At 48.6% G+C, this 25236-nt stretch overlaps 3 protein-coding genes across 3 annotated transcripts in view; 1 reads left to right on the plus strand and 2 right to left on the minus strand.

The window, feature by feature from the left end:
* ano1a (anoctamin 1, calcium activated chloride channel a) overlaps window positions 1–3731 on the plus strand; it is a 36782-nt gene extending 33051 nt beyond the window's left edge. Inside the window, exon 26 of the mRNA XM_056607860.1 lies at window positions 89–3731. Coding sequence (XP_056463835.1) covers window positions 89–337 — 249 coding nt within the window. The 3' untranslated portion in view covers window positions 338–3731. The remainder of the gene's footprint in view (window positions 1–88) is intronic.
* Window positions 3182–10424, minus strand: mns1 (meiosis-specific nuclear structural 1). The gene is made up of 10 exons (XM_056607861.1): window positions 10055–10424; window positions 9642–9848; window positions 9018–9145; window positions 8804–8906; window positions 7853–8082; window positions 5899–6115; window positions 5699–5806; window positions 5117–5374; window positions 4256–4381; window positions 3182–3998 (listed from the first exon to the last, which is right to left on the minus strand). Exons 1-10 carry the CDS (start codon window positions 10055–10057, stop codon window positions 3888–3890), a joined length of 1491 nt encoding a protein of 496 aa, XP_056463836.1. The 5' UTR covers window positions 10058–10424; the 3' UTR covers window positions 3182–3887.
* A 949-nt stretch (window positions 10425–11373) lies between these two features.
* Window positions 11374–24626, minus strand: LOC130403581 (zinc finger protein 280C-like). Its single transcript, XM_056607996.1, has 19 exons — window positions 24591–24626; window positions 23758–23861; window positions 22235–22365; window positions 21607–21800; window positions 21333–21429; window positions 19674–19901; window positions 19395–19469; window positions 19212–19315; window positions 18779–18993; window positions 17612–17769; window positions 17433–17533; window positions 17197–17343; window positions 16846–16980; window positions 16532–16734; window positions 16310–16450; window positions 16011–16079; window positions 15813–15928; window positions 15671–15695; window positions 11374–12388 (listed from the first exon to the last, which is right to left on the minus strand). Exons 3-19 carry the CDS (start codon window positions 22356–22358, stop codon window positions 11374–11376), a joined length of 3147 nt encoding a protein of 1048 aa, XP_056463971.1. The 5' UTR covers window positions 22359–22365; window positions 23758–23861; window positions 24591–24626.
* Between the last annotated feature and the right edge of the window lie 610 nt (window positions 24627–25236).

A 25236-nucleotide genomic window follows, 5' to 3' on the forward strand; every position in this document is an offset into this window, starting at 1 on the left:
TCCTCTGAGGTTGAACCTCCTCCTCCTCCTCCTCCTCCTCCTCCTCCTCCTCTGAGGCTGAACCTCCTCTCTCCACCCTGCGTTGCAGAACGTGGTGATGCTGATGAGCGACTTCATCGACTGGCTCATCCCGGACATCCCCAAGGACATCAGCCTGCAGATCCACAAGGAGAAGATCCTGATGGTGGAGCTGTTCATGAAGGAGGAGCAGAGCCGCTGGTACAGCGGCGGGACGGACCCCCGCCCGGAGAAGGCCGACCCGTCCCCGCTGCTGAAGCGCAGCCCCCTGATGCCCCCCCCGCGACGGGACCCCTACGCCCACACGGCCAACTGCTAGAGCGCGGGGTGGCCGGCTGCACCCCGCGCTCTGGCAGTCCACAGCCGCCCAGAGGACGATAAGCCCCGCCCCCGCGGTCCCTTTAGCGGGGTGAGGGGTCCACCGCCGACTGATCCGTCCCCGCTGCGCTGAGGCACGCCACCCGTCGACAAGCGACCGGTTCTGGCTGGCTCCGTGTGGCTCTCTGCCTGCTTGACGGAATCGATCGCGAGCGCGTCTTCTCGTAAGCAAAGGTAGATAATCGCCAGGTGGTTTGAGGAACACGCCTTGTTTTAGGGAAATGCTTTTTGTTGTTCTTAACCAGAGTTAAAATGTCAAGATGCTTAGTGTGTGATTCTCATTAGAATCCCGTTCTAAATGGGAATCCCGTTCTAAATGGGAATCCCGTTCTAAATGAGTTGACCCGTTACATGGATGCAGACAGAAGCCGTTCCACCACACTGTAGCCTGTGCATGCCGCTGTTCGATTCCCGACACGATAGCATTGTGTTGCTGTTGTTTAATCTGGTGATCATAGGACATTGTGCGTCCTACGGGCGTCAAGCCAGCTGTGTGCGTGTCACACTTTCAGCCTCCTGTCACACTCCTTTGCAACAAGGAAAATACATATTTCACTCGCCAAAGAATTTGATCAAAATCTAGTTGTTTTTTTCTTCGCACAACATTTCCCTAAATCAAGATGTGTTCTTCTAAATGCAATAATTTCATATTTATAATTATTGTACCATTGTTTCCTCAACTATTGTTAGTTTGACAGTTTCTCGAACAGATTCAGTTTCAGCATGAAGCCATTAAAGTCGTTTTTATATTTAAACCATGAAACCGAGTAGTCACTACAGCAAGGTTATCATTACCAGTAGTGATTAGTAAAACGTATGAATTAGGAGAACTAAGTGTGCGATTATCAACAGTGTAAGTTAATGGAGCTTCATTTGATTGGATTTCCTCAAAGCCTGTCCCCTTGTGTGCAATATCGATAAGACTCAGCAAAGGACCACGGCGCATGCCCCTACGTCCCAGCTGGGTGATAAGGGACACGCCAATACGTCCCTTATCCCCGGTCAGGGATCAATAAAGAACATCTTCTCTTATGTGTGTTTGAAATGGCTCTACCTGCCTGGCACTACTTTCAGCCAACGACAAGGAGCCAATTGATCAGCGTACCAGGAGGTGGTTCAGACCCTCGGGATGATCTACGCGTCGGTTACTCTAAATGCATGTCTGCCGAGATACAAGCAGAAAGCAGGATATTGTTGCTCTCAATCTTTTTGGTTTTAACATTTGCCTTTCGACAAAGAGACTGCTTAGAATACACAAGGGCTTGTTAGCTGGTCTGCTGTAATGCTTCTTCTGGACCTAAACCTGCTTCATGTTCTTCACTCGTACTTAGTTATGAAGAGCAACAGGACTGACCGCACTCGTCGACTTTGATACGCTCCTTAGCCATGATGTCCAGCTCCTATTCGGAGGACGTATATTAACTGGATTTTCCAGCGGGGGCCAACCGTGTATCCATTTGTCTGTTCTTACTGTCTCTGATAGAATTGTTCGTTGTGTTGTGTTACCTTGTCTGACAGCAGTCACATCCTATTGTCTGGCAGCTAGAGCTAAGTGCTGGGTGGGCGAGCTGCGGGACTCGTCAAAGGTCTCAGCAGAGCCAGGTAGGCGAGCTTGAGTCCCCGTGTAATCTGTTCATCCTATCATCCTGTCCGATGGGTTCAGATCATTGAACCCCACGATTGACCAAAGTTTGGGGATGGAGAGTTGCTACATGGATGCAGGATCTAACCCATCCTCGTAGCAGTGGTGAGACAAGGTATCCTGTCCCATTCATTCACTGAATGATTTCTGGAAAAAGGCTCTGAATTAAGGTTCTTAATAGGTTATTGTATTTCTAAAACTGCCGTTTTTGGGTATCAAAGGTCTGAGGGTATGTACAATTTCAGAAGTAGGTCACACACCCAGTCCTGGCCTTCCTTTTGTATCCTCATTGGACATTGAGTGTAACTCTAGCCCTCTACATTCAGTGAATGCTCGTGGTTTTATAAACACGATATGACGCCCACTTTGCCCCAGGACACTCAGCTATCAGCCACCCAGTTTGTCAAGCAGACTTTAGTCCGTCGGAGTGTCCCTTTAAGGCTCCGTTGTACTCACCGGCACACAACTCTTCCCTGCCGGAACCCTGTGGACTGTGTGGCTAATAATCTCCTACAATAATTGCCAACACTCATCGTTGGGAACTTTGAATGTTTGCATGTAAATTGCATATAATCTTTCTAGGATTTACCAAAAATATCCTCATGGAGGAAAAGCCATCATGGCCATGGACATCTTAAGTCTTTCCCTGCGTTTGTTCTCCATGAGGAATGATTTAAACCACTTTCCCAACAGTTTGTCACCTTTACTTTATCATATACTTTCATCTAAAGGTTAAAGCCTTTTCAGCACAAAATGACACCTATAAATACAATAAGTTAGAGGCCCTCATTACAACAATAGAGACTATTAGAATGTATCATTTAAGTTTTGATTTTCACTTCTAAGAATAATTATCTTTTCTAAGTTCACTATTTTGGTTGGAGATTCAGGAAATTATTTTTCAGGCTGCCCTGATATTGTCTTTTCGAGCAGCGAGATAATATTACCTTTTTTATCAGGATATGAGCCAGTGTGAGGGGTTGCGTTTCCATTGGGGAAGCTACAGTGCTTTGTTTTGTAATGTAACTCTTCAGATGATACTATTATACGCAGTGTGGAATAGTGTGTGTTTAGAACTAGGCTGCAGACTGAATCTGTTCATTCGTAAGGCAGTTTTTTTAAATGACTAATTGATTAGGCCTATGTAAATAGCAAACATTAGCCAGAGATGTTTGATATCTATGTATGTCATCTAACCGTTTATTGCCATAATGTAATTGCAACTTTAATAAAAGAGTATGCATTGGGAACTGTTACATTTGTCACAAGTAATGCGCGTATGTAATAAACATTTTGAATTTAACTGATCCATTTAAAATTCTTAAAAAAAAAAAAGCAGGAACAGCGCAACAGTAGACTGAGCAGTATGGGTATTACAGAGAACGACTCCTACTTAATTTAACCAAATTTACAGAATTATTCATGATTATCTGGACGAACAAAACTGATGTAAGCTACGTATCACGGTTAATAACACCATAGTTAATAACAACAACACCGGAACGAAGATCTTTGACGCCACCATGTGGAGAGGTTACACCACTACACCGGAGACCCGTCGCGTCCCAAGGAGCCTCTACGGAAAGGTGGTAGCGGACGGGCACACGGACCGGCGATGTCAGGCTGTCGCTTCTAGTAGTCAATAGCGACAGAGCTGTGGAAAGTACTGCATCAGCCAGCAACTTCACGTGACAGAATTCATTAAGGAAATTAATACATTTTTAATGGAATTTAATGATGATTAAAATGCATTACAGTCTAGGAAAATAGGTGAATAGTCCCTGTGTGTGCTCTAAGTCAATCAGCTCTGGTGAGCCGTCCTGCAGCCAGTCTGCGGTCTGAAGACGGGTCATTCATCGGCGTCCCAGTCGTCTCCGGAGAACATGTCCGCCTGCTGCTTCTGGAAGTTGCTCCTGAACTCGTCGTCAAAGTGCTGGAGGTCGTCCTCCCGGAACAGGCCCTAGAAGGGGTCATAGGTCACCCCGTCAGCTATACACCCTCTGAGACCCCCAGGGGGGGGGCTCGGACCCAGGGATCACCAGGGGGGGGGGGCTCTGACCCAGAGACCACCAGGGGGGGGGGGGCTCTGACACAGAGACCACCAGGGGGGGGCTCTGACCCAGGGACCAACAGGGGGGGGGGCTTTGACCCAGAGACCACCAGGGGGGGGGCTCTGACCCAGAGACCGTCAGGGGGGGGGCTCTAGGCGCTCCTCACCTTGGGGAAGTAGCCCAGCAGCTTGGTGGCGTGGTGTCTGAGGAGCTTCTGCCGCTCCTCCTCGATGATCTGCCGACGCACCGCCTCCCGCTCCCGCTCCTCCGCCTGCTCCTGGGCCTCCAGCTCCTGGGGAACACCGGGGCATTAGGGGGCATCAAGGGGGCATTCAGGGGGCATTCAGGGGGCATCAAGGGGGCATTCAGGGGGCATTCCCAGTGAACCAGTGAATGTGAATGTGTTTCTAACAGATTCACGGACGTTGGAGTCGACCCCTCAGTGAGGGTGAGGCGCCTCGCTCAGGGACACCTCGGCACTAGGAGGAGCCGGGGATCGAACTAGCAACCTTCCGGTTACCAGCCGACCCGCTCTGCCTCCTGAGCCACACGCCGCCACGGTATAATAGAACTTGTGAGGAAGTGAAACATGTATGTAGCATGTTGTTGTTGTGAGCCAGAAGCTCCAACATGTATGTAGCATGTTGTTGTTGTGAGCCAGAAGCTCCAACATGTATGTAGCATGTTGTTGTTGTGAGCCAGCAGCTCCAACATGTATGTAGCATGTTGTTGTTGTGAGCCAGCAGAAGCTCCAACATGTATGTAGCATGTTGTTGTTGTGAGCCAGCAGCTCCAACATGTATGTAGCATGTTGTTGTGAGCCAGAAGCTCCAACATGTATGTAGCATGTTGTTGTTGTGAGCCAGCAGCTCCAACATGTATGTAGCATGTTGTTGTTGTGAGCCAGCAGCTCCAACATGTATGTAGCATGTTGTTGTGAGCCAGAAGCTCCAACATGTATGTAGCATGTTGTTGCGAGCCAGCAGCTCCAACATGTTTGCAGCGCGTCGTGGGTCGACCCCAGCACCTTGTCGGCCTCGTGCTGCTGCCGCCGCTCCGCTATCAGCTCCTGCACGGCCCTGCGGTGCTCCAGCTGCTTCATCCGGCGCCTCTGGGCGTTCATCTGCTCGAGGCGGTCGTCCTCAGCGAACTTGGCCATCATGGTGCGTCGGAAGGCCTCCTCTTCCTCCTGCTCCTCGCGGCGGCGCAGCTCCTTGAAGCGCATCTGCTGCTGGCAGGTCTGCTGGTACACCAGCCGCTGGCGGATCGTCCTCTCCATCTCCTCCTGGGGGACGGGGCGCACACACACACACACACACACACACACACACACACACACACACACACACACACACACACACACACACACACACACACACACACACACACACACACACACACACACACACACACACACACACACATGGGTAAATAAATATAATGAATTGTATTAAATCACAAAATAAAAGCAGAACCGTCCTGAGATTATAGCCAAAACGTTTTGTATTCTTGCCAATACGAGGACTACCACAAAGACGAGCTCAGAGAGGAGCGTCAGAACACATGGTGCGGCCCCCGTCGACAGGGGTACCGTCCCCTAGTGACTCACGATGTCCTTCCTCCTCACGGCCTCCGCCTGCTCCTCCAGACACAGCTCCTGGCGGACCTGCTCCATCTCCTCCCGCTGGCGCCTCTCCGCCTCGTGCTGGTCGGAGAGCTTCAGGACACAAGACACAACGCGTTCACGTTGGGAGCCATGAGTGTGACGTCGGACCAGCCCTTCGGTCCGTCGGCGGATCGCTGACGCACCATCTGCAGGATGTGTTGCTTGGCCTGCTCCCTCTCCTGCATGCGGGCCGCCCGGGTCTCCTCCGTCTGCCTCTGGTAGTTGGAGAACTCCCTGATGCGCTGGTTCTCCGCGTCGTTCTTCTCCTGCTCCAGGCGCCGCCACTCGGCCCGCTGCTTCTTGAACTCCTCGATGTACTGCTGCGTGGCCAGCACCTTCTCCAGCTTCAGCTGCATCTCCCTGCAGGAGGAGAGAGGAGGAGGGGACCACGACAGGGTGGTGACGGTTCAGAGGCAGAGGGAGGGGACCACGACAGGGAGGTGACGGTTCAGAGGCAGAGGGAGGGGACCACGACAGGGTGGTGACGGTTCAGAGGCAGAGGGAGGGGACCACGACAGGGTGGTGACGGTTCAGAGGCAGAGGGAGGGGACCACGACAGGGTGGTGACGGTTCAGAGGGAGGGAACCACGACAGGGTGGTGACGGTTCAGAGGCAGAGGGAGGGAACCACGACAGGGAGGGAACGGTTCAGAGGCAGAGGGAGGGAACCACGACAGGGTGGTGACGGTTCAGAGGCAGAGGGAGGGGACCACGACAGGATGGTGACGGTTCAGAGGCAGAGGGAGGGAACCACGACAGGATGGTGACGGTTCAGAGGCAGAGGGAGGGGACCACGACAGGGTGGTGACGGTTCAGAGGCAGAGGGAGGGAACCACGACAGGGGGGTGACGGTTCAGAGGCAGAGGGAGGGGACCACGACAGGGAGGGAACGGTTCAGAGGCAGAGGGAGGGAACCACGACAGGGTGGTGACGGTTCAGAGGCAGAGGGAGGGGACCACGACAGGGAGGTGACGGTTCAGAGGCAGAGGGAGGGGACCACGACAGGGTGGTGACGGTTCAGAGGGAGGGAACCACGACAGGGTGGTGACGGTTCAGAGGCAGAGGGAGGGAACCACGACAGGGAGGGAACGGTTCAGAGGCAGAGGGAGGGGACCACGACAGGGTGGTGACGGTTCAGAGGGAGGGAACCACGACAGGGTGGTGACGGTTCAGAGGCAGAGGGAGGGAACCACGACAGGGAGGGAACGGTTCAGAGGCAGAGGGAGGGAACCACGACAGGGTGGTGACGGTTCAGAGGCAGAGGGAGGGGACCACGACAGGATGGTGACGGTTCAGAGGCAGAGGGAGGGAACCACGACAGGATGGTGACGGTTCAGAGGCAGAGGGAGGGGACCACGACAGGGTGGTGACGGTTCAGAGGCAGAGGGAGGGAACCACGACAGGGGGGTGACGGTTCAGAGGCAGAGGGAGGGGACCACGACAGGGAGGGAACGGTTCAGAGGCAGAGGGAGGGAACCACGACAGGGTGGTGACGGTTCAGAGGCAGAGGGAGGGGACCACGACAGGATGGTGACGGTTCAGAGGCAGAGGGAGGGGACCACGACAGGGTGGTGACGGTTCAGAGGCAGAGGGAGGGGACCACGACAGGGAGGTGACGGTTCAGAGGCAGAGGGAGGGGACCACGACAGGGTGGTGACGGTTCAGAGGCAGAGGGAGGGAACCACGACAGGGTGGTGACGGTTCAGAGGCAGAGGGAGGGGACCACGACAGGGGGGTACGGCTGGGGGTGGTGCCGGGGAAATGATGGCTGCAGCAAACACCACTGCGGGGGAGTCAAAGGTGGTTAGTCAAAGTGGGGGAGTCAAACACAGAGTGGGAGTCAAAGTGGGGGGGTCAAACACAAGGGGGAGTCAAAGTGGGGGAGTCAAACACAGAGTGGGAGTCAAAGTGGGGGGGTCAAACACAAGGGGGAGTCAAAGTGGGGGAGTCAAACACAGTGAAGGACTCAAACACAGTGAAGGAGTCCAAGTGGGGGTGTCAAAGTGGGGGAGTCAAAGTAGAGGAATCAAAGTGGGGGAGTCAAAGTGGGGGAGTCAAAGCAGGGGGGGTTTGAGTGGGGGGGGTAACAGTGTCTCACATCTGGTCCTCCTCGTAGATCTTCCTGACGACCTGGTCCACCAGCAGCTTGTCCTGGAGGAACTCCTCGTAGGCCTCCTCTCGCCGTCGCTCCTTCTCCAGGAGCTGCTGCTCCAGCTCCCTCCGGTGGCGCGCCGCCTCCTCGCTCTGCTGCGCCTCCTGCTTCTCCTGCTCCGCCCCCGCACGCTGCTGCTCGCTCTTCATCTGACGGGCGAAGTCGGCCTCCTCGCGCTGAGGTCAGGAGAAGCACAGGGAGCAGCTGAGACCAGGGTCAAGGGTCAAGGGTCAGGGGTCAGAGCCTATAGAAGATAACATTCAGCTTCTATACGGTCAGATGTGTTCCGTCCCCAGGGCTGAGTACTCATGACTCATTAAACTAATTGTAAAGGTCTGTCTGTCCGTCCAACAGCGATATATTGCGGTTACAGATACGTTATGCATGTTGTTGTGAGCCAGAGTGGGGGGTCCCTCCTTCCAGGGATGATCAGGAGTGCAATGGGGGCCATTAAGGCCAACAGGTGTCAGCACATCAAGGCCAACAGGTGTCAGCCGGACGGACGGACGTCCGTCCGGCGATAATGGCCCCCATTGCACTCCTGACCATCCCTGGAAGGAGGGACCCCCCACTCTGAAGGAGGGACCCCCCACTCTGAAGGAGGGACCCCCCACTCTGAAGGAGGGATCCCCCACTCTGCGTTCCTTCTCAAGACTTCTTCCTTGCTAATGAAGGGACCCTTTTATCCAAAGCGTACATTTGTCAGAAGAAAGGGAAACAACAATATATCGCTGTTGGTACAGTAAGGATGTTCATAGAACAGAGTGCCATCACGAGCAATCACTGGGTTAACCCATTCCCTGCATACAACACAGATAGCTAGGATAAGACTTTAGATATATTGAGATATATCTATATATCTATCTATGTTTGTGAAGATGAGAGCTGTAACCTCACCATGGTCTCAAACCTCATGCTCTCCTTCTCAGCGATCTGCGCGGCCCGTTCCCGGTTCAGATACGCAGACCGCAGCTTGGACTCCAGCTCTCTGAGCTCCAGGCTGAACACAAGAAGACGGTCAGAGCCAATCAAATGATACAGGTTGAGTACATCGTCATTGCACCTTGTAAACACATGACTGGGGTCAGAGGTGAGGGGCGGGGGCTGGCACCTGTTGGCCTTGATGTGCTGCCTCATCTTGTCGTCCCTCTGGGTCTCGTGGTCGATGCGGGCCAGCTCTATGGCCAGCCGCTCCTCCTGCTCCAGCTGCTTCTCCTTGTTCCTCCGCTCCTCCTCTGACTGCCAGGGAACAGGGGCTCAGCAGCGTTAAGAAGACCGCTTTACAGCAGGACGATGTACAGAGATACTAAACGGCCTTCAGATGTAACATCTAGGATTCATGATTTCAGCATCATCATTGGTTGCGTACTTAGTGACCGCACTTATCGCATGTTGTACGTCCACTTAATGTACGCACTTATTGAGTGTTGTAAGTCCTGGCACTTAATGTACGCACTTATTGAGTGTTGTAAGTCCTGGCACTTAATGTACGCACTTATTGAGTGTTGTAAGTCCTTGCATTTACATAGTAGCATACTTCGCATTGTGTGGCGTCTTATCCTATCCATCTTTGTTGTTTACGGGGAATGGGTTAACCTGGCGATTGTTATTGCGTGGCACTTTCTCTTATTCTGACAAATGTACTTATTGTAAGTCGCTTTGAATAAAAGCATCTGCTAAACTCCCTGAATGTAATTGGTTAATTGAGAGGGAGGATGGGGCGGCTAAGGTTTACCTTGAGGAGAGCCTCCTGGACATCTCTCTCGTGCACCTCGTGCTGCATCCTGCGGTGAAGTCTCCTCTGCTCCGTCTTCTCCTCGGACAGGAGGCCGGCTCTGATCTGCAGGTCTCTCTTGATGCTCCTTCCTTGCTCCTCCTTCTGCTGCTCCTGCGCCAGGTGGGCGGAGATCATCTTCTGGTTGGGCCGCCGGTTTAGAAAGGCCTGCAACGGAACACAACCCGAGCACGTCTTCTGGTGCTTTGTAGAGACATGGTCTATCAAATGAACAACTACTATATGTGTGTATACATGTATGTATTTAAACTAGTAATCAAACACCTGTTGGCTGCACGGAGGAAATAGAAGCTCAACGTGAATGAGGTTATTTAGCGAGATGACGTAAATATAACGTCGTAAATCACATTTACCATCTCAGAAGTCGGACTACTGGTGAACTCTGACGTCGAGAGGACTTATTTTATCTTCACGTCTTCCCCGCAACTTCTTTCTGTTGAGTCCCGCAGGTGAGGTGAAACCATGGAAACGGCGCGGATATGTGACCAATCAGTAAACGTCGGCGTCGTGACCTCACGAACACACCCCCTCCGGCTCGACGTGAGAAGCGGTGGAACCCGTTTCATTTCACGACGGAAACCCGGAACGGAGTAATCGGTTGAGCGGTGTTGGAAAGAGAGTGGACAGAACATTGGGTTCCATGGTTTACCAAGAGCCAGATAAAGACAAAGCAAGACACGCCCAGACACCGGAGGGTCACGTGGTTCATGGAGCCTGCGGTTGATTGGCTAAGGCGTTTTGCTGCTTCAGCTTCTAGAAACCAGAATCCGTACGTACATGATGGATGTATGGATTCTGAGATAGCCTTTAATCATCTATGTAATATATAATGTATATATTATAAATATTATAGCGAGAGTGAGAGAGAAGAACACATATTTAATGTTTAATTGAATTCATTGTTTTAAGGATTGATATTTAAGAAGGATGTCTACATGTATTGAAAGGTCGAATAGTATTTTTGAAATATAATAACGTCAGTGCTTGTATTGTATGCTTCAACAGTTACGTTTATTCAAACAGGAAAAAAAGAAAAAAAAATTAAGCAAAACTCTATAATCGGCCTACACAATTTGTTCAGAGTGTAACACATCCATGAGTCAGTAAATAACAGGATTGACAAGTTAAACATCTTAGGTATTATATTTACACCAGACGAGGGAGCAGATAGTCAAATATTTGTATTATGCTGTATTCAAGATAAAAAAGAAAAAAAGAAATACAAAATATTCCGAAGCCACACAACTCTATATCGCCCTCGTGTATACCGGCAGTATAATTCCTTTGATTTAAACATTAATGTATGTTTTTTGCTACATGACTGGTAATGTTTCTCAATCAAAGACGACATATCATGAGAAAGGCATGTCAGAACATTGCAGGATTCGACATGTTAAATACTCCATAGTTTGCCAAAGGTAAAAGTATTACCTTTTACTGAAAGTAACCGAGTTCTCATTGACACGGTTCAGTGAGAGATGAGCAGCAACATGTTTGAGTTTGCATAATTCATACGGTAAACCTAATGTAGAGTGTGAAACAGTCCTGGCACAGAGAGTATGAGTTAGTAGACATACAGCGTGTAGAATAAACTACAGTTCACTCAGAGAGGCGTGATGAGCCAGCCTCGTCAGGCCTGTGATCGCTGCGCCGCTCCGTCGTGAGCGGGGGTTCAGAGGCCTGCAGCTGTTCCCTGATCGGGTGAGGGGGTCTGAGCGGAGGACATCAGGTCTTCCTGGAGGCTGCTGACCAGCTTCCGGACCTGGTCGATGCCCACAGGGCTCCCCTCACAGCCATCAGGGCTCCCCTCACAGCCATCAGGCCCCGGGGAGCCTTCTCCTGAAGGGCCCGATGAGAGGGCGGAGGGGGGGGCTGAGGTGTCGGCCCAACTGGCAGTCTCTGCTTCCTCTGCCTCCTTGCCCCCAGCCTCCTTGCCCCCAGCCTCCTTGCCCCCAGCCTCCTTGCCTCCAGCCTCCTCGACTCCAGCCTCCTCGACTCCAGCCTCCTCGACTCCAGCCTCCTCGACTCCAGCCTCCTCGACTCCAGCCTCCTCGACTCCAGCCTCCTTGACTCCAGCCTCCTTGCTGGCTGTGGCTCCAGTCTCCTTGCCCCCTGCCTCCTTGCTGCCTTTGGCACCTGCCTCCTTGCCCCCTGCCTCCTTGCCCCCTGCCTCCTTGCCCCCTGCCTCCTTACTGCCTGTGGCTCCGGCATCCTTGCCCCCTGCCTCCTTGCCCCCTGCCTCCTTGCCCAGGTCGGTTCCAGCTAACTCCTCAGACTCCTCTTCTTGAGGTGAACCAGAGGCTCCGTTCCCGGAGTCGTCCGCCCCTTCAGACCCGGTCGCTGGTTTCATGTCCGCCCCTTCAGACCCGGCTGCTGGTTTCATGTCCGCCCCTTCAGACCCGGCTGCTGGTTTCATGTCCGCCCCTTCAGACCCGGCTGCTGGTTTCATGTCCGCCCCTTCAGACCCGGCTGCTGGTTTCATGTCCGCCCCTTCAGACCCGGCTGCTGGTTTCATGTCCGCCCCTTCAGACCCCGCCGATGGTTTCATGTCCGCCCCTTCAGACCCCGCAGATGGTTTCATGTCCGCCCCTTCAGACCCCGCCGATGGTTTCATGTCCGCTTCATTTGGTGTTACAGTCGTTGACGTAAACAGGTAGAAAACTCTGGGTGGCTGCACAACGGAGAGCCTGGACAAAGTGGGGTCAAAAAAAAAAATTAAATAGACGTGCAGGTACCAATCAATACACATTTGCATTTCTTCGACTGTAAAACATTACCCATAAGCATTGCTATTCCTTCGGATTACACCATTAAAGATTGGGTATGGGATTTGCGAAACGCCAGCAGAGTTTGAAAATACACAACTCAAATGGTCCTACCCCCTCTCCTTCAACGCTGATTCTGACTCCACCCATTCCAAGTACATGGACGCGCAATCATGCACGAGCGAACATTAGCTAGTTAGCTAGCTCCAGTAGCTACCGCAGGATAACAACAGAAGCTTGCTCTGGGTCCCGAGCTTTGAGTACGTGCACGAAGGGGTCGCGCGGGGGGAGTGCAGTACGACCGTTTGATTGACGTACTTACTGTCCAATGCCACTCGGTGGGTCTGGAAATCATTGGCTGGAGTTTTTCGAGCCCTGCCCGTTCCACAGATGATGGACTTGTTTAATTTTCATGACAGTACTTCTAACTCAGTGGCTGTAAGTGGGTTATGATAAGGATTTCAAGAAATTTAGCAAAAATGGCCAAAAAATTCTGTACCAAACCTTTAAGCTTATGTTGACAAATTTTAAAACTGAAATTTAACGTGCAAAATTCATGTTTTTTTTTTTGTCTTTTCAGAAATACCATATTTTCCGCACTATAAGGCGCACCGGAGTATAAGCCGCAGCAGCTAAATTGAATGATGTGTACATATATAAGCCACACTGGACTATAAGCCGCAGGTGTTTTAATGTTTAATTACCATCTGTAAGGGTTCGTGCACAGAGGGGATTGTCGGGAAAGAGATGGCTGCTTGAGGAAACTCCCATTTATTAACATTTCAACAAACAAGTTGCATATTTGCATAACGTATTCAAGTGTTACTATTTAGTGCAATAGTAGCTACAGAACATATACTGTGCAGGGTAAACTGTACTGTATCACATAGCGTTTCAGACACACAAACTTTTCAACTTTCAAACTTAAACGTGCGCTCCCAGTGCACATACCGGCAGTGATCTACAGCAGAGGTTTTCAACCAGTGGTCCTTCAGGGAGTGCTACGGGTTCCCCAGCTAAATTAGTTAATAGCGTCACAATCATTTTACCACTTAACTTTGGCTATGTTTGAAAAACCTTGAAAAAGTGTGCACATCTTTGAATATGTATCGACATTATAGCCTACAGTAGTACCATAACAAAAAAACAAAGCTTACAGCGCTTGACGAGGAAATATCAATGGCTAAATTAAATGTGTTTTTTTAAAAGTTCAAAATAAACCGCCTGTAACACGACAGTAAATGCGTAAGCCTAAAGTTGCAGCAACATACGGTAATCAGCCTACCAGAAAAGTCATTAATCCTCGTCTTTTAGGCTAAGGTACAGTACACGGCTGTAACCAGAGAAGTCAAGTCATTAATCCTCATCTCCGTCTTCTTCCTGCGTACTAAAACCACCAAAGTCCTCATCGTCAGTGTCGGAACGAACAGGCTCAGGGTGGCTTCGTCAGCCACTCTCCTCCGCTGTCGCTCTCAAAACCAACGAACCCCTCTTCGTCACTGTCGGAATCGAACAGCCTCTGAAGGGCCTCAGCTGTGGCGGCGTCCTCCTCTTCATCACGCAGCAGTCCAGCCTTTCGAAACCCGTTAATGATCGTGGATGTTTTGACACTCCTCCACGCTATCGGGATCCACTCGCAAACTTGAGCGAAAGTTGCTTTACGCATGCGTAATGCCACTTTGAACGCACGATTGACACTGATGTCGAGTGGCTGCAGATGCTTCGTTGTGCCCCCAGGAATCACAGCTGGAATCGAGTTTGTGCTCTTGATGGCTGCTTTCACATTATCCGTTATATGGGCCCTCATGCTGTCCAAAACAAGCAAAGCTTTTTTTTGGCGCAAGAATCCTCCAGGGCGCTTGACGTAGCACTCATTCAGCCACTCCTTCATCACGCTGTCCATCATCCACCCTTTCTTGTTGACTTTAAAGGAGATGCCGTTCGGGATCTTTTCTTTCGGCATTGTAATCCGCTTAAAAATCACCATTGGCAGAAGCTTTAATCCAGATGCTGTGCAGCCAAGAACACAAGTGAACTTCGTTCTCTTGTGGCCAGTGGTTCTCAACGTGATGGACGATTCACCTTTCATGTTAACAGTCCTAGTGAGAGGCAGGTCAAACGTCAAAGGCACTTAATCCATATTTATGATCTGGTCCGGTCCGATGGAATATTCCTCTATCTTTCTTTGTGTGAATTTGCCGAAGTTTGTTATTTTTTCCTTGTGGGAGGGAGGGAGTTGCTGTCACACAGTCGTCCGCGCCCTGATGGACAGTCCCTTTCGTCTCATAAATCTGAAACACCAGGATGGTGCACCACTAAAATTTTCAATTTTCATTTCGGTGGCGACCGTTTTAGCTTTCAGTCGGATCTGCACGGTGGAAACACCTCGGCCGTCTGCTCTCTGTGTGTTCACCCAATCTGCAAGAAAGTCTTCAAGTTTGGGCCATCTGCTTTTATTACCTCTGAAAGCTTTTTTTGACTTGTTGCATTGAGACAGTTCTTCCCGCTGGCATCTCCAACGTCGCAGCATCGACTCATGGATGCCAAGGCTACGTGCAGCCGCTCTGTTTCCTTCTTTTACAGCCAGAATGACTGCCTTTAACTTAAAAGCTGCATCATATGCATTTCTACGTTTGTTTTCCATAATGAGGGTTTGTGCATGAACATTTCCTTTGCACAAACTGTCTCGCTCTCTTAGTGTCTGTCTTGCTCTTGCTCTCGTTCTGGCTCTCTTTCTGTCTCTCGTACCACTCTCGGTTCCACTTTCACTTTTGTTCGCTACCTCCTGTATCACTCTTTTCTGGCCTCCAGCTTTTCCTGCTGGAGCCCGCGGCTTAAGGGTGGGGGGGCACGGACCGGTCATAGAGCCCATAGAGTAAAAGTTGGTGGACTGTAACCTGTAAAATCCATAGATTTAGGAGGTCCCCATAGATTAGCCACACCGTTATTTTAACCGCAGAATCTTAAAATGGGAAAAAAGGTGCGGCTTATAGTACGGTAGTTGAGATATTTCGTTTAAAAAGCGGGTATGAACCAAAATACATGCTTGAAAAGCGTGACATAAACTGCGTCTTTTTACTCTCGAAAAATAAAGTACTCAAGGCAAACGGTAGCATGGGGTTCTATGTCAGATTCAAATGTATGACGCTAGACTGCACACTGGTAATGTAATGCAACGTAAAATGAAAAGCCATAACAACTTACATCACACCAGGTGCAGGAGCAGCAACTAAGATAAAAAGATACATACACATTTCCATTAGTGAAATAGAATTGGTTAAAAACATATCTACAAAATTACAAAAATAAGAATGAATCCCTCAAGAACTACAAATAAGCTGAATACCTTTCCGCTCAATGACCCGGCACACGTGGTCTGAGTCGTCCGTCAGGTGCTTGGTCATCTTGTCCCCTTCTAAGGCCCCCACCAGGAAGTCACAGGAGAGGCAGCTCAGAGATTTACTGAAGGGAACAAGACCACACTTAGGATACGTCCTGGTGTTACAGACACACGGAGCGCTACCGACCACCACTCTGCACTCACACTGTTGGATTCGACATTCTCTGACTTCCCATCCTCTTGAATCGGTCCTTCGATATTGTACTATGATACCTGTATTGAGGAGAGAGAGAAAGAACATGAACGCCATTGGAAGACGATGACTGCTTCTACCACCACCACCACCAGGCAGTCTGAGCAGTTTCCCATTGTGTCGGGTGAGATACGCTCAGGAATAAACCAAGTGCTAACATTAATATGATGAGGACTTTGGTGGTTTTAGTACGCAGGAAGAATACAATAACAATCCACTGCGGTTTTAAATGTAAATCTTGTGGACTGACCTTATCATATGATTGGAGATTGAGACTTTGCAGCTCGTCTGGTATTTGCACGCACCGCAGTTCGAAATCATGGGATAGTGAGAGAAGAAGTCAGTGACCTCTGTGGAACACTCGATACAAGTGTGTGGACCTCCACCGATTCTGAAGGGAGAAGAACATGTTAGGAACACAGAGTTCAGTTATAACACATCAGGCTGTTCGTTCAGAGTCCCCAGCACTCACCTGGTGTTCTTCAGAGCCGTGTTCTTCTTTGACACTCGCGCCTCCTGCTGCCTCTTGGGCTGAGCAGTCTTGGCCCTCCCCAGGGCCAGGGGGGGTTTGGGTTTGGACTTGGCTGGTTTGGGAGGTTGAGCTTCAGGAGTGGTGCCGCTGGGGCACGGGTTGCATGAGGAGACGGTACCTCCTAGAGACGCCCGGATGGTCACCTGGTGGAATTAAAAGAAGAAAAGCCTTTACATTTTGACTCGCACTTGCACGAACGGAGGCCTTTTGAAGTTGTAGTGCTTTATTCATCTTCTGGTTGTTCACGATGCTACCTTAGTTCCAGGTGGAAGGCCTTCAAGTGCTTTTGGTTTCTTGAAAGTCTTGTGAAAGTTGATCTTGTGGTCCACCCTCTCCTTGTAGGTCAGAAAGTTCAGCCTGCATTTTCCACAGCGATGTATGCCTTTTCTCTTTTGGGAAACAGACAAAATACCAAGAGGTTTTCACTCTGGACAACAACCGATTTCTTAACTACAGTTCCAAAACCAAGCTGCAGTAGCGTTTTTCCTGCATGAATAAATAACAACGCTGCTCTCATCGTGGCAGGGATGGGTTGAACATTAAAGAAAAAGATTATGCTGGTCAAACACAACATTTTATCGTCGACATTAATTTCCGCCCCGTACCTGATGTTTCATGTAATGCTGCATGTATGAGTGTCCACTTCGGAGCACTTTGAGGCAGAACGGGCACAGGAGGTCTTTCGTGTTGTCGTGAGCTACTTTGAAATGAGCCTCCACTTCCATGAAGAATGAGGACCTGAAATTGCAAACCTAAAAACAAGAAGTCGTGTCGGTGAAAATCAGTGAGCGTTGACTCTCTGTGGTTTGCTCTTCTGATTCAAGACGACCCGTCCACTGACCTGGCACACATATGGCATCTCTCCAGGCTTGTGGGTCTCCTTCATGTGTTCCAGTAGGACCTGTTCCGTCTCAAACGCCAATTCGCATATCTTGCAGTTAGCTGAGGAAGACGGTGGGGTTAGTCTGTGCAGAGCGGGTACCACGGAGCGCGTGCTGGTTCTGGGCGGTCGGGTCTTACTTGAGGACGCCAGTGGGCTGTGGGCCCGCTCCACGTGGCACTGCAGCTGGTAGGGGGTCATGTACTGCCGGTAGCAGTGCTGGCAGGTGGTGTAGCTCTCCCAGCTCTCACTGCTCTGCTTCTCCAGCTCCAGGTGGTGCTTCATGTGGTTCATGAATCTGGCAGGTCAACGGCGTACATTAGTACGTTTACATTTAGCAGGCGCTTCTATCCAAAGTGACTCACAATAAGTGCATTTGACAGAAGGAGAAACAATATATCGCTGTCGGATGTCGGTACAGTACGGACGTTCTTAGAACCAATTGCCAAGCACTAACAATCACTAGGTTAACCCATTTCCAGTATACATCAAATACTGATAACTAATTAAACAATGCAAAAATAATTACTTTTACAGAACCTTCATTAAGTGTCTAGTTCCCCTCTTAACATGGGTAACGGCTGCTATAAAACTGGCATTAAACCAAAGACATCGGGGACACCTACACATCGGGCCAGCCCTTTCATCCTGTAAGATCTGCTTCTTCATCCGGTCGTGATGAGGAGGATCTAATGCAGGTGACCCTTGACCTCAGCTGTGATAGTAGAGTCCGGTACAAACTGGTTCCCCCAACCCCCATTACTGCAGCGTTATTTAATTAAATAACCAATTAAAACCCGGCACCAAAACTAGAATCTTTTGGCCCATGTAGGAAACCATCTTTGATGTAGGCAATGCACAGAAGGCATTAGACTGATGTTTCTTCAACTCAGACCAATCATTAGTGATCAAGACCCTGAATGATAACAGAGTCAGATAAGGACCTAACCTCAGACACATGAACACCCTTATTAACAACGCTATGAAAGCATTTATGTTTATCCATATTGTAGATTTTGTGTCCAAAAGAACAAGATTCCCAGTGCAGTCCTCTTCTTTTGGCCAACAAATCCATTCTATTTTCACTGATACTTCCTGGTGTATCTTTGTTTAACACACTTAAAAAATAAAGATTATGCCAACGCAGAAGTGAGGTCCTCTTTGTGTGGTCACAAGACGGAAAACAGGGGAAAAGTGTCGGTTTTGAACGCATCACTGAAGAAAGAACTGATCTCCAAACACGCAGCCTACATGTGGACAAAACTTATATAAGGGAAGAATTCCACAATCTGGCCATGCCCTCATACCTGATGTTGTTCTTCAGCACTTTCAAGCAGCTCTGGCACTTGAAAGTGGTGTTGGTTTTATGCTCCTGCCTCTGCATCTGCCAGTCGCCCTCCACGCGCCCGTAGTAGAACTCTCCGACCAGCAGGATGTGTTTGGGGTTCACGACTTGGACTGGAGCGACTGTGCTTGGAGGCGGCGATGGGGAAACCATTTCCACAGGTTTGCCAGAGCAGTTCTACAATAGACACAATATTGAAGGGAGATCTGCAACTGCCTTCTGGACATCCTACAGAGCCATGCGGCCGCAGAACGCTTGCATGAACTCAACCCCAGCACGCACCTCAACAGGCTGTTGAAGTTTAAACATTCCCATTTTCCCATTTGAACATTGGAAATTGACATGCAAGGTTGGCCATGAGTTGGGCATGTTAAATGACTGCACAAGACACTTACCTTCAGGTGAGACTTCAGAGCTTCCTGATGATGGAAGATTACTTTGCATTTGTAACACTTCTTCTTGTAGACGTATTGTGCATCGACTGCTTTGTTATTTTGTACTGAAATCGGAAGAACAGAATTATTAAATACGGCAGATCAGCTGTGCAACTTCTCAAAGGGATTGTGGAGGAAACTCACCTGGCTCTAGTTTGACTTTCTTTGTCTTGACCTCGTTTTGCGTTGGCATTAATCGCCGTTTCAGCAAGCTTTGATCTATACATAAATACATAAAAAACAGAGATTGACAAGTGTAACAAAGGAAGCCAAGTGTAACAGAGAAAGCAAAGTGTAACAGAGAAAGCCTAGTGCAACAGAGAAGGCCAAGTGTAACAGAGGTAGCTAAGTGTAACAGAGAAAGCAAAGTGTAACAGAGAAGGCCACAGGAAGAGGATTCTCTCTGTCCGGTTCCAGTCGTACCTCCTTTGCTCTGGGTCGGACTCGTCGCAGTCACGGAGCAGATGTCAACGGGCGGAGGTTTGGGCGGCTGGGTCACAGGCGGCTGAGGAGCGGGGGAGGAGTAGACGGCAGGGTTCTGGACGTTGGACAGGGTGACCACGTTGTTGTTGAGCTTCACCTGGGGTCTGTGGACGACCCCGGGCATGATCCTGGCCTGGGGCAGCAACGGGAGGAGGTGCGGCTGACCAGCTGCAGGGAAAGAACAGATGGATGTAGAACCATGCATACACGCATTATATAGAATACACTGCACCTCACCTCACACCATAACTACACGGAGGAAGTGGTCTCCGCATAGCCTCCCCCTTAGCCCTCAACACTCCTCTTAAACACTTATTTAGGGCCCTATGATTTCCGGGATAACGAAAACGCGGACGGAATCACGGAATCTGACAATAAAAAAGGAATCTACCGATAATTATTTTTTTATTATACAGGAAAGTATTAAAAGTAACAAAGTTACAAATTAAAACTGGCCTGTCTTAGTAAAATAACTGATTTCCAGCAGGTTCCTGTTCTGCAGAACATATAACATGCAACAGGGACAAGGCACATCAGACGTCACATTTACAATATGCAGCGAAATGGAGCGGAATTCTCCAATATTTTGGTGAAATTCAGTTTCGAGGGAAAAGGGAAACAACACAGGTGACATTAACGTCACTGAATGTTTAGCAGTCACTCCCACAACAATGTAAAAAAAAAAATCCCCGGTCCACCACTACAGCCTAGGTGGTGGGAATGCAAACAATAGGTCCCGCTCCCGCTCCTAACAAGAAGCCGAAGAAGAAGTTGAAGCGCCCGTGGCTGACTGCTGAAATGCCCAAATCTTCAAAAAAGCTTCGTAATTCGGTTCTAACCCCCAAATTCAGAGCCGAACAATATCCAAAACACTTCTATCAATCAGGTGATCAACTGTTTTGTAGAGTATGTCAACATACTATCGATTGGAAATGCAAAGATACATGCGATGACCACTTGAAGTCGAAAATCCATATAAAAAACAATGATCGCCGTAGCCAGGGCACACCTCTTCAAACCACAATTTGAGTTTATAAAAAAAGTGTTTATAAGCACTTTATTATTTATGCATTTATGTTGTTTTTATTTGAAGCACTAAAAACAGTGCAATGTTTGGATGTTTTAATAAATGTAGTCTTCTATCTGATTAAATTGTAAGAATTTTATTCTTTCCCACTTATTTGACACTCATTCTGATGATTTAAATAGCTTGAAGTGTAGAAACGGAATTCATGAAAATTATAACGGAAAAAAGGGAATTCGGAAAAAAATACGGATTTCATAGGGCCCTTCTTATTGTACGTTGTACATCCTTCTGATCCTTGCACTTAAAAAATAGTACTTAGCATGGTATAGCGTCTTATCCCAGCTACCCCTGTTGTATACGGGGAACGGGTTAACCTAGTGATTGTTAGCGCTTGACAGTTCTATGTTCTAAGAACATCCTTACGGAACCGACCGATATATTGTTGTTTCTCTTCTTCTGACTAATGTACTCTTGCCAGTCGCTTTGTATAAAAGCATCTGCTTGATACAAAAGCATCTGCTTAATGCCCTAAAGTTAAATGTAGGAACCAAGTGGGCCCAAGGAAGGAATACCTGGGACGATGGTGAAGGAGGTTCCGGGCGGGTACTGTTTTCCGAGCGTGGCCAGGAGGTTGGCGGGCCCCAGTTGATGCGGTTGAACGATGTATCCCTGATAAGACATAACGCACAACTGAAGACTGTCACACAGTATCGCTCCACACGTTCACACGCACACGCTGGGCCCCCCCTGAGACCAGACACGGGTTCACGCCTGTGTTTAGGTTTAGCCCAGTCTCCGTATAGAAACCCCTTTAAAGTTCATTCAGTTACACAATGAATAAACTACCTGGCTATTGACGATTACTGGGTGGGGGGTTATGGTTGGTAAGGGGGGTGGTGACGTCATCGCTCCGTTGCCAGGGACACTGGCTGACAGCATGATGGGCGTGGCCCCTCTGGGGGCTGGGGGCGGGGCTTCCTGTCTAGGGATTACGATCCGTACAGGTGAAGGGCTGGGTTTGACCACCTTTGGGCTGTTTACTGAAAGAGCAGAAACACAGTCATACATTATGTTAACATAGAGGGAACACGAACACACAGACACATTTTAATTCTTTATTTGAATCCACCAATCACATTACAACAGACAGGATTCATGTATTTCAGAGATCTCCTGCGCCACACTGCCTATCAATGCTGAAACGGAGCAGAACTTTGCTAATTATTTAGATTTTCTGCTGCAGAGCCCTGCCAGCCTTAACCCACTGAAAACACGATTGCTAACATGCCCAACACACACACACAAACACACGTTCTAAAACCATCATCAGCATCTATTCAATGCAGTTACTAAACAGTTATGTTCTGCATGCCAATGTTGGCTGGGATTTTTGGGAATAAAATCTGGTTAATAAGAGGTTGTACAGGATAAAATATATATGGATATATATATATATATATATATATATATATACCAAGCTCTCCGATGAAGATGGGCTCATCGTCGTCATCATCATCTTCCACCAGGGTCACCTCCGGAGCTGGTCTCTGCCATGGCTCCAACTCCTCTTCCTCACATTCCATAAACAGTTCAGACATGTCCGACCTGCCATGAAAAACACATTTTAATATGGAGGACGGTCATTTATACCCGCAGCTCAAAACCTTTTCAGATCCCCTCACGTCAACGGCTTGAATCTACTGTGGTGAAGCCCGTTTAAATCACGTTTGCAAACATCCACCACAGCGGTCCTGCAGGTCTCAGGCCTACGATTGATTCGACACATATTGACCAACCAGGGAACAGAGGCAGGGGTCTTCATTGTCCAGCCGACACGAAAACTAACTTGTTTCAAATGAACGTGTTGATTATCCGATATCGTAAACGGCGCAGACTGGTGGTTCCATTCCGGATTTCCTGTGGGTTCATGGATGGACACACAGGGACAGGACGCTGAAGAGTCCCTTCTGTGCGTGTAAAAACATGTGGGAGTATAATAACGGCAGTTCTGTGGAAATCCACTTCTTGTTTATGACGCAACTCTTCCCAGAGGTGCTCTCTACAGAGAAGTTTAAATCCAGCTTTACTTGATTTGAGGCGTTGCTGTCGGTGACATGGTTGATGGTTTTTCAAGGAAAAGTTTCAAGGCTACAAGGTGTAACTTGGTTATTTCTTTGACCTTTCCAACATTTTACTTTCAATTAAACAAACCAAAAAGGGTCAATCACATTTGGTTGATTTAACCGCATTCTCTGATAAACCAAACCCTCTTTGATTTGGCAGATTCAGTAACTACAAACAAAGTACAATTCAAGTAATTTTATGGAAATTAGCAGGATTCATCAATAATCAATGTTTGGAGAAATTCTTGACTCCAAGGTATTTTGGTTTGAAGAAGGCTAGCCAAAGGCCAGCCATGAAACAACAGCGATGTTTCATGTCACACCTGATTGCCGATCATTTTCAAGGCCAGAGAACGTTGCAGCACACGTCTCTACATTTAAAGAGGGAGTCCATTCACAACTTCTGAGGAAATCCAAGGTCAACTTTAAAGATACCGGATATTCTCAGGCTTTACATTATTCAGATTGCTTTATTACCAAAGGTAATAACTGATATATTTCAAAGTTTAACTCTTTGAGATTGACATGGATTCATCCATCTACATTTCTTGACTTTTTTGTCGGGTCGTTAAATCACATAAAATCAGTTTCCTTCAAAACCAGACATTAAGATCAACATGCACAGCTTGTTCAGATACCTATTATGAGCAGGATTTTCAGCGTTAAACCGTTGTAGCATAATTTCCTCCAAGGTTTTTTTTAAATAAGAGATCTCTAACAATAGATTGCTATGAAATATTTGTGCAGCATTAGATCTCATGTAGCCTCGATTCTCACTTTCGTTGTACTGTACATGTTTATTGCACACGAGATAGATATCTATACATATATAGATTAAATAACTTATTTAGAGAACATTGAGAAAGACCCTAACCATTTGGGCTGGCCGATCTGGTGGCACTTAAGCTGTGATTGGCTGCACTGGTCTTGAAGAGTGTCGAATGGCGAGGCGGGCAGCTCAACGGACCAATCCGCAGTCTGCAACCACGAATCCGAAGTTTAACGAAGGTGATCGAGTGAACTGTAGCAGCTACGCATCGGGTTGGACTGGTTTCGGTAATTGTTCGGATTCGGAAATCCGTTCCAATATCCATACTTCCATCAGTACACTCAAACAAAGTACACTATCCGCACTCACCAAGTGCGCTAATTTTCAGATGTCAGTGTTGTTCCCAATCGAATACTCCGTGGTGCACTGAGCGGAAATTACGATCACGACAGCGACGGCGGCTCCTCCCCCGCAATAAATATCCCGCTTTGAACGGTGAACTCTTTACGCCTAGCAGCTATAAATAGCTATAAAAACTACAAAATGACTATTAATGTAGGCTATGTGGAAAATGCGCCGACGTTGACCCAGCCCTCTTTCACTACGTAGCTAAGATGGCTGCCGTTTAGCACGAAAAGTGTACATCGCCACACACTTCGCGATTTGACAGTTTTTAGTACAACATCAGGGTCCTTTCAGTACACTTATTTTCACCCGATCTGAATCGGAACGCCCTACGTACTCAAACTTAGGCTAGTAAGTACGGATAGAATGGATATTGGAACACGGAACTTTAATCGGTATCGTTTAGATTTCAAGATGGCTGCCCCGATCGACGAGCGGAAGAGAAAGCTATTGGGCATGTAAATGAACCCTTCCCATAACGTCATTCATTAATTGTTGTATTTGAAAGCTATACGTGAGATATCACGACGAACCTGGACGTAGTTAAATAGGTGATCCCTCACTAGAACCTTCCTAGGAGGCTCCTAGAGACGCCATGTTGGAAGGAGTATGCTCATACCTCAGGAAGGAGCTTTCTGCTCTGTATCTGGAGACATGATCGCTGATATTCAAGGTTATTATTATGAATATTCCTCCAATTTCAAACACATATGCGTGATGAGGGCTGCATAACGAGCCCCTAAAGCTCCATAATGTGAGCTATATCTCCTAGTCTAGTGACAGCCACGGACCCCCCCCCCGTTGGTTCAGCTCTGAGCCCTGATCCCGACCACAGATCACATGTTACCAACATGTCACCTCACCGCCCTCTGCATCGCCTCGGAGCGGAGGAGGTCTCATTCAACACAGCGCACCTAAACACCGCTAAATCACGGATCTGGTGGCCGATCAGAGCGAAGTAAACCCGACCGGAGCTGTGCATGCTGGGTAATGCTCACTTCCTCCGCGCTCCCGCACTAAAGAGACAAAGAGCGCCTTAATGACTTACTAACAACTCGTTCATTACCTGATCAACAGCCAAGCTCTGGTAGAAGGACGTGCGGCCGGGCGGTCAGGGTTCACGGAGGACGAAAGATTCGTAGGGCGCTATTAGGACAAGTTCACTGGATCTGTTGTGTT

This window comes from Gadus chalcogrammus, chromosome 14, assembly GCF_026213295.1.
Source record: "Gadus chalcogrammus isolate NIFS_2021 chromosome 14, NIFS_Gcha_1.0, whole genome shotgun sequence".
Taxonomy (NCBI): Eukaryota; Metazoa; Chordata; class Actinopteri; order Gadiformes; family Gadidae; genus Gadus; species Gadus chalcogrammus.

Excerpts from the sequence above, each read along its gene's own strand:
- mns1 (XM_056607861.1), bottom strand. Across the intron at positions 5,375-5,698 it reads CCGTGAGGAGGAAGGACATC|GAGGAGATGGAGAGGACGAT; the intron begins GTGAGTCACTAG and ends CCCGTCCCCCAG. Across the intron at positions 3,999-4,255 it reads TGCTGGGCTACTTCCCCAAG|GGCCTGTTCCGGGAGGACGA; the intron begins GTGAGGAGCGCC and ends GACCCCTTCTAG.
- LOC130403581 (XM_056607996.1), bottom strand. The coding sequence starts at position 22,358 with ATGTCTGAACTGTTTATGGAATGTGAGGAAGAGGAGTTGGAGCCATGG. Across the intron at positions 19,470-19,673 it reads TCCGACCCAGAGCAAAGGAG|ATCAAAGCTTGCTGAAACGG; the intron begins GTACGACTGGAA and ends ATTTATGTATAG. Across the intron at positions 15,696-15,812 it reads CCGGGTCATTGAGCGGAAAG|TTGCTGCTCCTGCACCTGGT; the intron begins GTATTCAGCTTA and ends TTTTTATCTTAG.